This window comes from Nicotiana sylvestris, chromosome 1, assembly GCF_000393655.2.
Source record: "Nicotiana sylvestris chromosome 1, ASM39365v2, whole genome shotgun sequence".
NCBI classification, from domain to species: domain Eukaryota; kingdom Viridiplantae; phylum Streptophyta; class Magnoliopsida; order Solanales; family Solanaceae; genus Nicotiana; species Nicotiana sylvestris.
Genome location: NC_091057.1, coordinates 142,233,088 through 142,251,932, shown reverse-complemented (window position 1 = coordinate 142,251,932; position 18,845 = coordinate 142,233,088). Strand labels below are relative to the sequence as shown.

General features: G+C 37.8%; 1 protein-coding gene across 1 annotated transcript; it reads right to left on the bottom strand.

The window, feature by feature from the left end:
- Positions 1–8,121: 8,121 nt before the first annotated feature.
- LOC138875477 (secreted RxLR effector protein 161-like) lies at positions 8,122–8,877 on the bottom strand. Its single transcript, XM_070154308.1, has one exon. It carries the CDS (start codon positions 8,875–8,877, stop codon positions 8,122–8,124), a length of 756 nt encoding a protein of 251 aa, XP_070010409.1.
- Positions 8,878–18,845: the final 9,968 nt, after the last annotated feature.

Here is an 18,845-nt window from a genome sequence, read left to right as displayed (position 1 = left end):
AAGAGAGAAAGAAAGAGTAAGGTTTCACAGACAAGGTATAAGAAAATAGTCTGTGAGGAAAATAGAGAGTGAGCGATATTGTAGTGAGGTGGGAATATCAAAAGAGGGTTATTTCTTTTGAGTGTTGTAGTGGTCTTTGGAGTATTTACCTCCGACCTACAAAGTTGTAAAATTCCTTACTATAGTGATATCAGTTGCTCCTCTCGGGGTCGTGGTTTTTTTTTCCCTTATTCAGAAGGGTTTTCCACGTAAAAATTTTGGTGTCATTGTTACTCTTTTATTCTTGTTAATTACCGTATCTCGGTGCTACATTATTATTCCGCTTTATTACCGTGAATATTATTTTGGTAAGGGGTTTATTCCCAACAACTGGTATCAGAGCACGGGTTCTGCTCGTTCACTGAAATACTATTCACTGTCGGTAGTACTATACTTGGTGAAAAAATAAAAATGTCCGGAGTAAAGTACGAGGTAGCAAAATTCAACGGAGATAACGGTTTCTCAACATGGCAAAGAAGGATGAGAGATCTGCTCATCCAACAAGGATTACACAAGGTTCTAGATGTTGATTCCAAAAAGCCTGATACCATGAAAGCTGAGGATTGGGCTGACTTGGATGAAAGAGCTGCTAGTGCAATTAGGTTGCACTTATCAGATGATGTGGTAAATAACATCATTGATGAAGACACTGCACGAGGAATTTGGACAAGGTTGGAAAGCCTATACATGTCCAAAACGCTGACAAATAAATTGTACCTGAAGAAGCAGTTATACGCCCTACACATGAGTGAAGGTACGAATTTTTTGTCACATTTAAATGTGTTTAACGGACTAATCACACAGCTTGCCAACCTCGGAGTGAAAATCGAGGAAGAAGATAAAGCCATCTTGCTATTGAACTCGTTGCCATCTTCGTACGATAACTTGGCAACAACCATCCTGCACGGTAAGACTACTATTGAGTTGAAAGATGTCACATCGGCTCTTCTACTCAATGAGAAGATGAGAAAGAAGCCTGAAAATCAAGGACAGGCTCTCATCACAGAAGGTAGAGGCAGGAGTTATCAAAGGAGTTCGAACAACTATGGTAGATCCGGAGCTCGTGGGAAGTCAAAGAACCGATCCAAATCAAGAGTCAGAAATTGCTACAACTGTAATCAACCAGGTCACTTCAAAAGAGATTGCCCAAATCCAAGGAAGGGCAAAGGTGAAACCAGTGGCCAGAAGAATGACGACAACACAGCCGCCATGGTGCAAAATAATGATAATGTTGTCCTCTTTATAAATGAGGAAGAGGAATGCATGCACCTGTCAGGTTCAGAGTCGGAATGGGTGGTTGACACAGCGGCATCTCACCATGCCACACCGGTAAGAGATCTTTTTTGCAGATATGTAGCAGGTGATTTCGGCACAGTGAAAATGGGTAACACAAGTTACTCAAAGATTGCGGGGATTGGTGACATTTGTATCAAGACAAATGTCGGATGCACATTGGTTCTAAAGGATGTGCGGCATGTACCTGATTTACGGATGAACTTGATCTCGGGAATTGCTTTAGACCGAGATGGATACGAGAGCTATTTTGCAAATCAAAAGTGGAGACTCACTAAGGGATCATTGGTGATTGCAAAGGGAGTTGCTCGTGGCACGTTGTACAGGACAAATGCAGAAATATGCCAAGGTGAATTGAACGCGGCACAAGATGAGATTTCTGTAGATTTGTGGCACAAAAGAATGGGTCATATGAGCGAGAAGGGATTGCAGATTCTTGCCAAGAAATCACTCATTTCTTATGCCAAAGGTACAACGGTAAAACCTTGTGACTACTGTTTATTTGGTAAGCAGCATAGAGTCTCATTTCAGACATCGTCTGAAAGAAAATTGAATATACTTGATTTAGTATATTCTGATGTTTGCGGCCCAATGGAAATTGAATCAATGGGCGGTAACAAATATTTTGTTACTTTTATTGATGATGCTTCACGAAAATTATGGGTTTATATTTTGAAAACCAAAGATCAGGTGTTTCAAGTTTTCCAGAAGTTTCATGCTCTAGTAGAAAGGGAGACGGGTCGAAAGCTAAAGCGTCTCCGAAGTGACAATGGAGGTGAGTACACTTCAAGGGAATTTGAAGAGTATTGTTCAAGTCATGGGATCAGACATGAAAAGACAGTTCCTGGAACCCCACAGCACAATGGCGTAGCCGAGAGGATGAACCGCACCATTGTGGAGAAGGTGAGAAGCATGCTCAGAATGGCTAAACTGCCTAAGTCATTCTGGGGTGAAGCAGTTCAGACAGCCTGTTACCTGATCAATAGGAGTCCATCAGTTCCGTTGGCGTTTGAAATCCCAGAGAGAGTCTGGACCAACAAGGAGGTGTCCTACTCGCATCTGAAGGTGTTCGGTTGCAGAGCTTTTGCACATGTACCAAAAGAGCAGAGAACAAAGCTGGATGATAAATCTATTCCCTGCATATTTATCGGATATGGAGATGAAGAGTTCGGGTACAGACTGTGGGATCCTGTAAAGAAGAAGGTCATCAGAAGTAGAGATGTAGTCTTCCGAGAAAGTGAAGTTGGAACTGCTGCTGATATGTCAGAAAAGGCGAAGAATGGTATAATTCCTAACTTTGTTACTATTCCTTCTACTTCTAACAATCCCACAAGTGCAGAAAGTACGACCGACGAGGTTGCCGAGCAGGGGGAGCAACCTGGTGAGGTTATTGAGCAGGGGGAGCAACTTGATGAAGGTGTCGAGGAAGTGGAGCACCCCACTCAGGGAGAAGAACAACCTCAACCTCTGAGGAGATCAGAGAGGCCAAGGGTAGAGTCACGCAGGTACCCTTCCACAGAGTATGTCCTCATCAGTGATGAGGGGGAGCCAGAAAGTCTTAAGGAGGTGTTGTCCCATCCAGAAAAGAACCAGTGGATGAAAGCTATGCAAGAAGAGATGGAATCTCTCCAGAAAAATGGCACATACAAGCTGGTTGAACTTCCAAAGGGTAAAAGACCACTCAAATGCAAATGGGTCTTTAAACTCAAGAAAGATGGAGATGGCAAGCTGGTCAGATACAAAGCTCGATTGGTGGTTAAAGGCTTCGAACAGAAGAAAGGTATTGATTTTGACGAAATTTTCTCCCCCGTTGTTAAAATGACTTCTATTCGAACAATTTTGAGCTTAGCAGCTAGCCTAGATCTTGAAGTGGAGCAGTTGGATGTGAAAACTGCATTTCTTCATGGAGATTTGGAAGAGGAGATTTATATGGAGCAACCAGAAGGATTTGAAGTAGCTGGAAAGAAACACATGGTGTGCAAATTGAATAAGAGTCTTTATGGATTGAAGCAGGCACCAAGGCAGTGGTACATGAAGTTTGATTCATTCATGAAAAGTCAAACATACCTAAAGACCTATTCTGATCCATGTGTATACTTCAAAAGATTTTCTGAGAATAACTTTATTATATTGTTGTTGTATGTGGATGACATGTTAATTGTAGGAAAAGACAAGGGGTTGATAGCAAAGTTGAAAGGAGATCTGTCCAAGTCATTTGATATGAAGGACTTGGGCCCAGCACAACAAATTCTAGGGATGAAGATAGTTCGAGAGAGAACAAGTAGAAAGTTGTGGCTATCTCAGGAGAAGTACATTGAACGTGTACTAGAACGCTTCAACATGAAGAATGCTAAGCCAGTCAGCACACCTCTTGCTGGTCATCTAAAGTTGAGTAAGAAGATGTGTCCTACAACAGTGGAGGAGAAAGGGAACATGGCTAAAGTTCCTTATGCTTCAGCAGTCGGAAGCTTGATGTATGCAATGGTATGTACTAGACCTGATATTGCTCACGCAGTTGGTGTTGTCAGCAGGTTTCTTGAAAATCCTGGAAAGGAACATTGGGAAGCAGTCAAGTGGATACTCAGGTACCTGAGAGGTACCACGGGAGATTGTTTGTGCTTTGGAGGATCTGATCCAATCTTGAAGGGCTATACAGATGCTGATATGGCAGGTGACATTGACAACAGAAAATCTACTACTGGATATTTATTTACATTTTCAGGGGGAGCTATATCATGGCAGTCTAAGTTGCAGAAGTGCGTTGCACTTTCAACAACTGAAGCAGAGTACATTGCCGCTACAGAAACTGGCAAGGAGATGATATGGCTCAAGCGATTCCTTCAAGAGCTTGGATTGCATCAGAAGGAGTATGTCGTCTATTGTGACAGTCAAAGTGCAATAGACCTTAGCAAGAACTCTATGTACCATGCAAGGACCAAACACATTGATGTGAGATATCATTGGATTCGAGAAATGGTAGATGATGAATCTCTAAAAGTCTTGAAGATTTCTACAAGTGAGAATCCCGCAGATATGCTGACCAAGGTGGTACCAAGGAACAAGTTCGAGCTATGCAAAGAACTTGTCGGCATGCACTCAAACTAGAAGACAGTGCTACCTCCTCTAGATGAATGAGACTGGAGGGGGAGATTGATGATGTCCATCTCATTGAAGAAGTATTAGGCATGTGCCTAATAAGAGTTTTCTTTGGTTTGGTAGCCAACCTTGTTGACTTGGTTTGGTTGGTAGCCAACCTTGTTGAATTAGTTTGGTTTGGTAGCCAACCTTGTTGAATTTCTTTGGTTTGGTAGCCAACTTTGTTGAATTGTGAAAAGTGTGTGTAAATTGTCAAATATTGTAGGCTTTAGAGGGTGAAGCTTTGGCTATAAAAGGAGAGCTTCAACTCTCATTTCTACACACCAACAAAGAGAGAAAGAAAGAGTAAGGTTTCACAGACAAGGTATAAGAAAATAGTCTGTGAGGAAAATAGAGAGTGAGCGATATTGTAGTGAGGTGGGAATATCAAAAGAGGGTTATTTCTTTTGAGTGTTGTAGTGGTCTTTGGAGTATTTACCTCCGACCTACAAAGTTGTAAAATTCCTTACTATAGTGATATCAGTTGCTCCTCTCGGGGTCGTGGTTTTTTTTTCCTTATTCAGAAGGGTTTTCCACGTAAAAATTTTGGTGTCATTGTTACTCTTTTATTCTTGTTAATTACCGTATCTCGGTGCTACATTATTATTCCGCTTTATTACCGTGAATATTATTTTGGTAAGGGGTTTATTCCCAACAGTAGAAAGGAGAGTGACTTTTGCCTATTTAGAGAAAGTGTCGGGGGATGGTTCGGGCCTTTGGGAAAAGGGGGAGGGAACGTTTGTTTGGAATGGGGATTTAAATATCAGCTTTGCCCTGGAAATAGCGATGAATTTGTTAAAAAAAAAAAAAATGGAAGTTATTATTGGAAATTTTTTTCTCAAGTTCGATTTTAAGAGCCCGTTTGGACATAAGAATTTTTATTTTTATTTTTTATTTTTTCCGAAAATTAGTGTTTGGCCACAAAATTTTCAATTTTCACTTGAAGATGATTTTTGGAAATTTTCGAAAATTTGAAAAACTCCAAAAAACTATTTTTCAAAATTTTCATTCAGATCACTCACAAAACTTCAAAAACAATCCAAAATTATATTCATGTCCAAACACAACTCTAATTTTCAAATATTATTTTCACTTGAATTTTTTTTTTTCACTTTATTTTTTGGAATTTTACAATTCTTATGTTCAAACGCCCACTAAATACTCTAGTCCTATTTTATCCCAGCAGTCATTTTTTTTTCCTTTAGTGATGTTTAGTTCGATTTATAGTAGTAATACATTTTAAGGTGATTTGCTTAATGAATTAGTTTTAAACAAAATCCCTTAGAAAGAATTCACTTACAAAAATTTTATTAGCTTCGAAAATATTGGGGGAAAGAGCTTCAATTCTGTCAAGGAAATTATGTATTAAAAATTTATCAATTGTAAAAGGATGTATGGGCGGAAAAAAAAATGATGAGAACACATTCATTTATGTACATAAAAAAAATCTTATTCGTGTGTATATATGGTTGATTAAAATGAGTTACAAAGTTGTACATGTGACCATGATTTGCTTGTTAATCACAAATATTAAAAGGATTCTTGTGAACAAGCTTGTGCTTAAAGCTTGTCCAAAAAACAAAAAAAAAAAAAAAAAAAAGGGGCAGAATTGCCTAAATGACACATATACTTGTGTCACTTTATCACGCCGGTCTTCCTATTATTTTTGTCTAGAATTTAGTATTTACTTAATGGGTGTGCCCAGACAAATTGGTCACTTATTGCAAATTAAGTAAAAAAAATGAAGGAGAAGTGATGTAATTGATGATTAATGTGAGTAGATTGGTAATAATGTCAACAAAACAAAATCATTATGACGAATTGTATAGTTTCTCGTTCAGAAACTTTCATTTAAGAAGATTCTCATTTTTAGTTGTGATGATGAATTGCATAATTTTTCATACAGAAACTTTCATTTAAGAAGATTTTCCTTTGTAGTGGAAATGAATGAAAATCTCAATCTAGAGTTGTGTACAAAATTCACAAAGGTGCTTCTTTCTTTTTCACCAAAAGCAAGGTAGTGGAGATTTACAAATCGCATTTTAATTGTCATAAAGGTTAAATCCAATTGTTAAATGCTCCAAATTTAAATTTAATTGTGATAAGTAGCAAATTAAATACTTTTTATCTGGTATTAATTGTAGAATAAGATAGATAGTGATAGATTAAACCGAGGGGAGAGAACAACGAATTGTGTACCTTATTGATGCAGCAGAAACCGTTGAACTCGCCACCAAAAGAATTGCACCAAATCGTATTCTGAATCTCCAGGAAACAGAGTTTTTGTTCACAAACTAAATGCCTAAAGTTCACTGTGTTCTTCATTTTCAGTGTTTTGCACTACTGAATGTCTGTAGTGAAGAGAAGTATATAGAGAAGAGGAGATGGGGAGAACTACCGATGAAAACCACCACTCCACGTTCCCACGTCTCTCAAAAGAAAACGTGCGGTAGTTTTAGGAGTTATAAAACATACGTATAACCTCCTTAGGTTTTATCTCTTTTTAAAACGGGTCGGGTCAGTCCACAAGGGCGACCCACGACCCAAACCTTATATCCAATATCTCCCACTTCGCATAGGTGGACTAAATCCAAACTAGTAACTACCGTGAAAGCAACACACATAATTCATACCTGCAAATAGTTCGTGCGACCTGCGAGCATTAAGAGCCATAATATTTTTCATCCCTTTAAGGTTGTTTAATAGCTCTATGTAGAAATCCAATCACACGCGGAAAGGATTTACTACTACCATAAGGATCTTATTATTACTCGCAATACCCCAGACATTATTGGCTATTCTAGTAGCTAGTTATCCGATCCCTCATCCTCGAAAAGAGGCGAACTCGAGTTCATGTTGAACTTTGTATCCACAATTACACCCAATACCCTCATGGTAAGTGTAATGGTCGACCAATGAATACAGGTTAAATTACTAAATTTTAGTCGTCTTCCCTTTCTACTCGAATCTTTCCATTCCAAATCAGCTGCTTTCCTAGACATGCATTGCATTGCGAATCACTCATGGCTATTAGTGACATGCTAAAGTAGCAACACTGATTGGCACTTCGAGAGACAGTAAAAGATCAAAGGGTATTCTTATAAAAGTTGATATAACTTCTTTGGGATCTCACACAATGAAGAAGCAGGGATTCATTCTTCCATTATCCCATGGTCGATAGCACACGTGGTATGAAACACATGTTACGATGTTCTCACCTTATATTGGCGCGTGTTTCTTATTCTTTTAATCATTCAACACCGTACAGATTTTGGTCTAGACACCTCCAAATTTCTAACCTAAGTTTCTCACTTCAATAATCCTCAAACCATCATCTTAGAAAAACTTCCATCTGGCTTACAAAACAAGTCATAATCGAATTGTAAAATTCATAAGTCTGATTAGTTTTCATGACCGACCTCTACAAGTGAATATAACCTCACATTATCCAAGGTTCTATAAGGTCTCGTCTCTTCACGATTCTTAATGTAAGAGGCGATTGCTCGTGTGAGAGAGCCAATCTCGCGACTTGTTCGACACACTTTATTAACAAAATATTCATCACATGCACACGCGATATAAGCACAAATTCAAGAGTCAAATATTGATGAGTGTATTATAATACTTAAGTCGTTCTACAATACATAAATATATTCATATCCTTCGCAAACCTAGAGCCATAACATGTTTCTCAAACAGGTCTCTAGATATCACCTTTGCAAAAGGATCAGCTATCATGCTTTGCGTAGGAATGTACTGTAAATTTATCTCTCCACTTGCTACCATGTCTCTTACAAAGTTATACTTGATGTCAATGTGTTTGGTCTTGCTGTGATACTTTGGATCTTTTGTATATGCAATAGCCGCTTTACTATCACAATATAGAGTCATGAGACCCTGAGAGTTCTTTGTAATATCCAAATACTCAAAGAATCTCTTCAACCAAACAGCTTTTTGTACTATAGATGCACAAGCCACGAACTCAAATTCCATCGTTGAAAGGGTTGTACAGGTTTGTTTCTTACTTTTCCATGATATAGCACCACCATTAAGTAAGAAGGCATAACCGGATGTTGATTTTCTATCATTCTGATCACCAACCCAATCAACATCTGTATATCCTCTCAAGTATAAACCATTTCCACTATAACATAGTGAATAATTTGCAGTTCCCTTCAGGTATCTGAATATTCTCTTCACAGCTTTCCAATGATCTCTTCCAGGATTGGATTGATACCTGCTAACCAGACCTACGACATAACAAATGTCTGGGCGAGTACACATCATAGCGTACATCAAGCTCCCGACAACACTTGAATATGGAACTCGAGACATGTCTTCCTTTTCATTTTCAATCCTGGGACACATTTCAAGGCTTAAAGTTTCACCTCTCGCTATAGGAGTATCCATGGATTTGCAATCATTCATGCGAAAATGTTCTAAAATTTTCTTTATCTAAGTTTCTTGAATAGATAGACTCAATAACATTTTGGGACGGTCTCTTTGGATCTTAACTCCAAGGATATAGTCTGCCTCGCCTATATCGTTCATGTCAAATGACTTTGAAAGCCATGACTTGATAGTTTTCAAATACTCCAAATTGTTTTCGGCCAATAAAATATCGTCCACATAAAGATAAAGAATTATAAACATCCCATTAGACTTCTTCACATAAATGCAATGGTCTTCATCGATCATGGTGAAATCATATGAGATCATTTCCTTGTGAAATCTCAAATACCATTGCCTTGAAGATTGCTTTGGACAATAAATAGATCTATTCAATTTACAGACCTTTTTTTCTTGGCCTTTAACGATGAAGCCTACAAGTTGTTCCATGTAGATTTTTTCGTTCAGTTCTCCATTGAGAAAAGCTGTCTTCACGTCCATTTGATGTAATTCCAAATCCAAACGTGCAACAATAGCCAAAAGTAAGTGAATTGAGGTAAACTTCACAACTGGTGAAAATGTTTCCTCATAATCTATTCCAGCTTCTTGAGTAAAGCCTTTTGTCACCAATCGTGCCTTGTACCTTTCTATTAACCCATCCGCTTTATGTTTAACTTTGAGAACCCATTTGTTCTCAATGGCTCTATGACCAGGCGGAAGATCAACTAGATCCCAGACTTCATTGGTTTTCATGGACTCTAATTCTTCTTTCATTGCTTTCATCCACTCATCTTTTCCAGGGCTCGATAAAGCCTCAGTCACAGACTTTGGCTCATCCATTTTTGTGGGAGATACCAAGAAAATATAATCTTAAATTTCATACGTTTGGGTATATTTTTCCTGGCAATCTTTCGTAGTTGAAATTCAGGTTCGTCAGAAAGATTTCGGGATTGAGAGTTCCCACTCCCATTCCCACTTGGATCAAGAATAAGATCTTTATCAATTTGATTATCAACTGTGCCAGAAGACACTTGCTGACTATCTGAGTTCAACATTTCATATTACCTCGTCCTTCTTTGGAAAATCATTTTCCAAAAAGTGACATCTCGCGATTCAATCTCAGTACCACTTCCATCCTCTAATTCACCAAGGAACACATACCCTTTGGAGTGTTCTGAATATCTTATAAAGATACATTTCTTGCCTTTTGGACCTAATTTACCAAACTTGCTAAAAGAATCTTTTACATATGCAGCACAACCCCAAGGTCGTAAATCCTTTAAGTTTGGTTTATGACTAGTCCATAGCTCATAAGGAGTAGAAGAAACTGATTTAGAAGGCACTTTGTTCAATATATAAGTTGCAGTCAATAACGCATCTCCCCAAAAGGAGATAGGCAAATCTACCTGCGCCATCATGGACCTTATCATATCCAGTAGTGTTCTATTCCTCCTTTCTACTACACCATTTTGTTGAGGTGTGTATGAAATAGTTAACTGTCTGGTGATTCCCTTTTTATTACACAATCCTTTAAATTCTTTTGAAAGATATTCACGCCCTCTATCGGTTCTTAAGGTCTTAATCATTTTGTCTAATTGGTTCTCAACTTCATTCACATATTTCTTAAAACATTCAAGTGCTTTAGATTTATGAGAGATCAAATAGACATAACCAAAGCGTGTGAAATCATCAATGAACGTAATGAAATATAAAGCACCAGACCTAGTCCTCACATTCATTGGACCACGGATATTAGAATGGATTAATTGCAATGGAAAATCAGCTCTCTTAGCCTTTCCAAATGGTTTACGTGTAATCTTTCCGGCAAGACAATTTTCACAAGTTGGCATTTCAATTTTAGAGAAAGGACCTAGATGTCCTTCCTTAGCCAATCTACTCATTCGATCCTGCCCTATGTGACCTAATCTTGCATGCCATGTAATAATATCAACATCATTGTTACTAGAATAACATGCCATAACACAACGGTCAACATAATAATTATACGTAGAAGGATTACAATCTAACATAATAAAACCATCATAACGATGTCCAAAACCATAAAAAACATTGTCTTGAGTAATTCTAAGACCACTGTGACTACATTTCAAATTGAAATCTAAATCTAGAAGAACAAACACAGATACTAAGTTTCATCGAATCTCTGGAACATATAGGACGTCATGCAACATCAAAGATCGGCCACCACGCATGTCCATTCTGCAAGTGTCTATTCCTTTGACTTCAAGCTTAGCATTATTTCCCACATATACATGCTTTGATCCACGTGGAACTCGACGAAACTCTATAAACGCTTCTCTATCGCGGCTCACATGGTCGGTGGCCCCTGAGTCTACAATTCACACACGATAAGATTCAGTTAGTAAAACAGTGCTAGAAACATATATAGCACTAAGAGATGCGTTTTGAAATGCTACCTTTTTCGGCTCAGTGCACTCATGAGCAAAATGCCCTGGAACTTGGCAATTGTAACACTTCATCTTGCTCTTGTCTTTCTTCTTGTAGAACAGTTTTCCTTTTTTGGAATTTGGCTTGTTTCTTTTCTTGGAGGGTCCTTCTCCGGTCTCCTTACCCTTTCCGTCATTTTTCCAATTTCTCTTGCGCTTGAAGCTTGATCTCTTTGTACCACTTGATTCTGCCACAAAGGCATTAGGTACAACTTTAGCAGCATCAAACCATTCGTCTTCAAGCTCCACATGACGAGCAACATTAGCAAAAGTTTTGATGCTACCATTGTGGGTCAAGTTAACCTTCAAATGTTCCCAATTATTGGGAAGATACTGAATCACTACCTGAACCTGCTGCTCATCAGAGAGAACATGGCCAACACTTTTGAGTTGAGCAATCATATCTGACATCACCTTTAGATGTTGCTTGACACTGTGATCATAATGCTTTGTGTACGTGTCAAACTTGATTGTCAGCTGTCGAAGGCGAGTCACAATCGTACCCCCATATGCCTCTCTTAAGTGTGCCCACATGGCTTGAGCAGTAGGATATTGCTCACATTCGTGGATAAGATCATCAGCAACTGAACTTACAATAATTCCACGTGCAGTGGAATCTTTCTTTTTCCAAACATTGTAAGTTTCCAGATCCCTCATGTGTTGGGCAGTGTTACCCTCCTCTGGATGACTCATAACATGGTTAATACGTTCAAGAGCATCTTGCTCTTCGAGTACATACCACATCTTACGACTCCAGATATTGTAATTTTCACCATTCGGTTTGTCACCCTTGTTCAAGTCAGCAATGATACTTTTTGATGTCATGTCTGTTATTAGAGACAATATTACAAGTTTAACTCATCAATATATACTTCAGTTAATTTATGCATGTGATTACACACTCAAGAAAATTAATTATAATATTAATACTACATTTAGTATAGAATCAAACGGTCACTACGTTTTTATTCATTACCTATATCTAAATATTTTTAATTAATATTAAGATCACTTCTTAGTGTGTACATATTTTAAGTCTCAATCCATTACAAAAGGATATGATAAACAATGTATGTAACTAGTGAGACAAAAAAAATAATATAAATTTCATTAAAATAAAACACATAATAACAATTTACATGTTTGCTAGGACGTCCATATACCAATCGAACACTAACTCTTGCTCATATACGCTAAAAGGTGCACTAGGCCAAACATCATGATAAATTTCAGTTAAAATTTCACCCCAAGGCTCTCGAAGAGAGTTAGCTAAAATAGCTAATACTTCCCAATCAGTAATTTCTACGTAATTAGCCAATTCAGCTCTTTTTATCTTAAAAAAGTATACATGTTCAGGAACGGAAACATCAGGGCCCATCTTAAATTCCTTAAACTTCCTAAATTTCTTTTCTCTTTCCCTTCGTTCAGCCCTTCGATTCCTTAACGTATTTTGTCTCGCCCTTGGGACATTCCTGATGACTTCAGGCTCTGAGACTGAATCATTATAGAAAAAAGTCATGCGACGTCGTACCCTTCTACGTTGTCCCCTTCCTTGACTTCGAGAACTCCCACTTGGAGTAATTCGAACTTGTCCCTATTCAGCCATATCTGAAATAGGACCAAGAAAACAATAAGAATGGCTCCAACCATTCAATGTGACAACATATATCACAATTACTTATAGAAGGATATTAATTTAAGGAATTAAGTCTAACCGAAGTTTCTATTTAAGAAATCAAGTGTATTCCTCTGGCCAATTCTTAATATATTTATTAATGATCTTAGTAAAGCTGGAACACAGTTACTATTATACCAAGCATTGGTAAAAATATGTACTTCACTAAACCAGTAGCACATACACGAAAATAGATTTAGCATATGTAGGTTTCTTTACACCCACAATTGTAACCAACACATGGGCACCAAATCAATTAAATAATAATGTGACTAGTCTTTGAATAGATGTTGAGAACAATTAAATATTGCTGATAATATTAAAAAGAATTAGAACCAGATATGTCTGCACGTGACAACTTGGTGATACTACATAAAGCTTTCATAATGCTTTTTTTTTTAAATAAAAAAATGTAGTAATTGCTTGCACACAGTAAAGCGATGATCCCTTGTTTGTACCCCATATACAACTATTCCTCTCTGTATATACCCTTTCAGTGGAGTGCTACTTACATGGCCCCTTTTGTTTTTCAAAAAAAATTGGTAATAACATGGATCAAGAAGGAATCTGGGTTTACTTTGATAAGCATCTAGGTTATTTTAAACTTGTCCACCGCAATAAAATATTTGTCTATATTAGCAAAAGACACAATTAATTTCATCAGGTTTCCTCTTGATTCCCAATTAAGAGAATTCCTATCAGAACGAGCCAAAAGACAAATTAAACAAAGAGCAACGTCTGTTAACATTGGGTTATTCCATAGAAAGTACATAACATAAAAATATTCTAATATCTTCGTTACTCGATTCTCGTTCTAACAATATACACAAGAAAAATTGAGCACCTAATACTGTAACCTTTTTTTATGCAGATTTAATTCTTCAATCTTTCAGTCACAAACTAAGAATCAATTAAACCTTGCTCTGATACCATTCATAGATTAAACCGAGGGGAGAGAACAATGAATTGTGTACCTTATAGATACAGCGGAAACCGTTGAACTCACCACCAAAAGAATTGCCCCAAATCGTATTCTGAATCTCCAGGAAACAGAGTTTTTGTTCACAAATTAAATACCTAAAGTTCATTGTGTTCTTCCTTTTTAGTGTTTTGCACTACTGAATCTCTGTAGTGAAGAGAAGTATATAGAAAAGAGGAGATGGGGAGAACTACCTATGAAAACCACCACTCCACGTTCTTACGTCTCTCAAAAGAAAACGTGCGGTAGTTTTAGGAGTTATAAAACCTACGTGTAACCTCCTTAGGTTTATCTCTTTTTAAAACGGGTCGGGTCAGTCCACATGAGCGACCCACGACCCAAACCTTATATCCAACCGATAGAAAAATATTCATGACAAAATCACCAGATTACATTTCATAGTTGTAAGTGAAAGCCAAAATATTTGTGTGACGACCCGAAGGGTCATCACCGTAGTTCTTCCTTGTTCCGCGCTTTCGAGGCCTTGTAAACCTCGCTTTTAGTTGCCTTGATTGGCGTGCGTAGTTCGGGCGCGTAGCCGAAAAGTTTTTTTTATGTTAGAATATGTGAATTATGTGAAACATTTGATGAATTTTGGTATTAATATGCATAATGTTGACATCGGTCAACATTTTGGGTAAACAGACCCGGACCTGTGATTCGACGATCCCGGAGGGTCCGTAGAAAAATATGGGACTTGGGCGTGTGCCCGGAATCAAATTCTGAGGTCCCAAGCCCGAGAAATAAATTTTTGAAAGAAATTGTTTTTCTGAAATTTGATATGAAAATTTGAAATGAAAAGGAGTTAGAAAATATAGGTATCGGGCTCGTATTTTGGTTCCGACGCCCGGTACAAGTCTTAAATATGTGTTAAGCACTATCTGTAAAGTTTGGCTAAAAACGGACGTCATATGACGTGTTTCGGACTAAAAATGGAGAGTTTGAGTTATGAAAGTTGAAGAAAGAAAATCATGTGTTTGAGGCTTGATCCTATGTATATGATGTTATTTTGGCGATTTGATCGCACGAGTAAGTCCGTAAGATGTTTTTAAGGTTGTGTGCATGTTTGGTTTGGAGCCCCGAGGGCTCGGGTGAGTTTTGAATGGGGCCCGGGAGGTCTTGGACTTAAGAAAATGCAGGTTCAGGTGTTGCAGACACCAGCGCGGCCGCGGTCATTTCCGCGCGGTCCGCGCTGGAGCCGCGCGGCCGCGATGCATTTTTGTGCGGTCCGCGTGGCTGAGTCTGAGGGCTAGGGTTTCAGGTAAGCCAGCGCGGCCGCGCACCAAAACAGTGCGGTCCGCGCTGGAAGGGTTCAGAGAAGCCCCACTTTTCTCCCACTCGGCGCGGCCGCGACACATTTTTGTGCGGTCCGCGCCAGGTCCTCAGAAAGGTATACAAGTTCGGAAAATCTCAGTCATTTTTCACTTTTCAAAAACCCAAAACCTAAGAGGCGATTTTCCAAACAACTTTTTTTTCTCCAAAATGATTGGTAAGTGATTTCTAACTTAATTTCTTTATTCCTTAACATCTTTTAACATAATTTCAACTTCAAATCAAAGATTTTCATGGGGAAAATTGGGTGTTTTGGGTAGAACCTAGGTTTTCTACAAATTGAGAAGTTGGACCTCAATTTGGGGTCCGATTTAAAAACAAATCATCTATTGGGATTCATGGGGGAATGGGTAACCGGGTTTTGGTCCGAACCTCGAGTTTCGACCACGTGGGTCCGGGGGTATTTTTGACCTTTTTGGGAAAAACCTTGAAAAATCTATTTTCATGCATTGGGGATGATTCATTTAGTAATTATTAATGTGATTAAGTAACTTATGACTAGATTCGAGCGGATTGGTGGTGGAATCAAGAGGTAAAGCTATTCTAGAAGCGTGAGTTGAGTTTGGAGCATTTGAGGTAAGTGTTTGTTCTAACTTTGGCTTGAGGGAATAGAATTAGGATGATATTTGCTACTTGCTAATGTGGAGTACGGTGTATAGGCATGGTGACGGTTATCTATGCACCGGGTCTAGCATGACCGCGGGTCTTGATTGCTTTTAATTCGAATAATGTGACACAAGCTCCTTGTTTATTTGATAAGTTTCATATAATGTGAATGGTTGAGGAAGAATGATTTAAAAGGAGAATGTGTTGTGAATACTCCCTTGCCGGGATGTGTAGACTGATATATATATATTCTCCCTTGTCGGGATATTTTGGGTTGTTAGTTGTACCCTTGCCGGGTTAAAGGTATTGAGTTGTTATTCTTCCCTGAAGGGGTCTACTATATGAAGTCAGATATTATATATGATATTATGAGATCGTGTGGCACGCCGTCCACTTATATATATATGATATTATGGGATCGTGTGGCACGTCGTCCACTTGGTTATTGGCCTCTATTGCCGGTGACATATTGTGCATTGTGATGAAGATGAATTGGGATCGTGTGGCACGCCGTCCACTTATATATGATATTATGGGATCGTGTGGCACGCCGTCCACTTATATATAATATTATGGGATCGTGTGGCACGCCGTCCACTTATATATGATATTATGGGATCGTGTGGCACGCCGTCCACTTATATATGATATTATGGGATCGTGTGGCACGCCGTCCACTTATACTTTGTATTATCTTGTTATTGTTTTCTTGCACGTGTTGTATATATATATATATATATATATATATATATATTATCTTGTTATTGTTTTCTTGCACTTGTTGTATATATATCTGTACAGGTTAATTGTGGTAGGTACTGTCTAGCCTCGTCACTACTTCGCCGGGGTTAGGCCAGGCACTTACCAGCACATGGGGTCGGTTGTGCTGATGCTACACTCTGTGCATTTTTGGTGCACAGATCAGGGAGCAGCTTACGGACCGCAGCAGTAGGACTTCTGGGAGCTATCTTCAGTCCAGGGACTCTCGAGGTAGCCTAGCTGGCGTTCGCAGGCCGAAGTCCCTTTCCATGTTTTTTTTGTTTGTTTATCTTGTATCAGACAAACATGATGTATTTTCCCTTCAGACATTGATTGTAGTATTCTGTAGTAGTCCGTGAGCTAGTGACACCAGACTCTGGGTAGCATTTTGGTTCAAACTTCCGCACTTTTGGTTTTCAGTTGCTTTAGATTTAAAGTCTTCCGCTTAGATTTTGTCTCGTTTATTATATTGTTTGAAAGAAAGCAGGAAAGGTGTTTTAAATATTTTGCTTGCCTAGCTCCGATAGTAGGCGCCATCACGACACCCCATGGTGGGAAATCCGGGTCGTGACAATTTGTTAAGTATTTCTACTTGAAAAAATAATTCGCGAACAGTTATAGTTTTTTTAACCACAAAAATTTATCAGGCAAATTAAATATTTTATTCACTTCCAAAGTAACAAAGACATTTTGTTTTGCTAAACAAAATAAAAAAGTAATACCTCAATAATATTTTTATTTTTTTTAGATAACCAATGGGGACCATCCTTTTTCCTAAATATCTTGGGACGCAAAGAGAACAAATTAAACCCTACCACTTCCATTTATATATAAGACTTTCAATGATAGTTCCATAACACAATTCGTCGAGTTTAATTCAAATGTGCACATTGCTTTTTATTATTCAACTTACTTTTTGCTTAATGCTTATTTGATAGTCATAATGTAAAAATAGCACGGTATAACCAGTTTTCGAATTTGTCATTCAAAAATAGCCATCGTTTATCAAGTCAATGAAAAATAGCCACTATTTTGCTGCAACAGAGACCGGTCCAGCATAATATACTGGAGTTCGGTACACCTGTGTATCAACTCCAGCATATTATGCTGGACCGATATACTTTGCTGGCTCCAGTATAATATACTGGAGTTTGGAGCACAATATAATATACTAGAGACTGGAGCACCGGTTCTCCAAACTCCAGTATATTATGCTGGACTGGTATACTTGCTCGAACTCCAGTATATTATGCTAGAGTTCTAGTGTACTTATGCTGAAACTCCATCATATTATGCTGGAATGATGGAGTTCCAACATACTTATCCTGGAATTCCAGTATAATATGCTGGAGTTCAAGCATACTTATGCTGGAACTCCAGCATAATATACTGGCGTATTTTTCGGGTTTTGAACAGTGTTTTCGCTCAAATTTATGTTTACATGAAAAGGGGCTAAATTTCGATTACTTTTGAAACTGGGCTATTTTTGAACGACTAATTGTAAATCTGGCTATTTTTGAATTTCACCCAGTCATAGTTGAAATTCATCGAGGGATAAAAGTAAAGATAAAAAGGGAAGGAAAGGTAAGAATTATTAAGCATGTGCTGAAAATTTCCATCAAATATGTGATTTTAATTAATTCTCATATTGGCAGGAGAAGTAAAATCTAAATTCGTAAGAATACTAATAATAGGGAAAGAATGTTGGTTTCTATCTTTAGATAAAGAGTACATATTTGTTAAAGCCCACTTGTTATTTTATAACTAATGTATTGACACATTATATTTACGGTTTTAATATTGATATTTTAAATTTCTTGGTTGTATCCCCACATTGGGCAAAAGCTATTGATGACTTATGTTTTGTATTACTTCATCCTAATATTTTGTAACAATTTGTCATTACTTATACAACCTTGGCCATTAAGTAAAAGATTTTGTGGACATTTTGAGTTTACTTTTTTTTTTTTTTTTTAAATGCAATAAACAAGGAAGCCTTGTTTATTGATAATGTTCCTTACCCTTTCTTCTAATCTAATGAGCTTAATATGCTCAATTTATTTTTTGTTTAATAATTGCCACTACCATTTGAAGAGCTGGATATATAGTACTCAAATCATGGTATTCAACGGTACCTTCTTTTTTTAATGAACAATTACTCTTATTTACA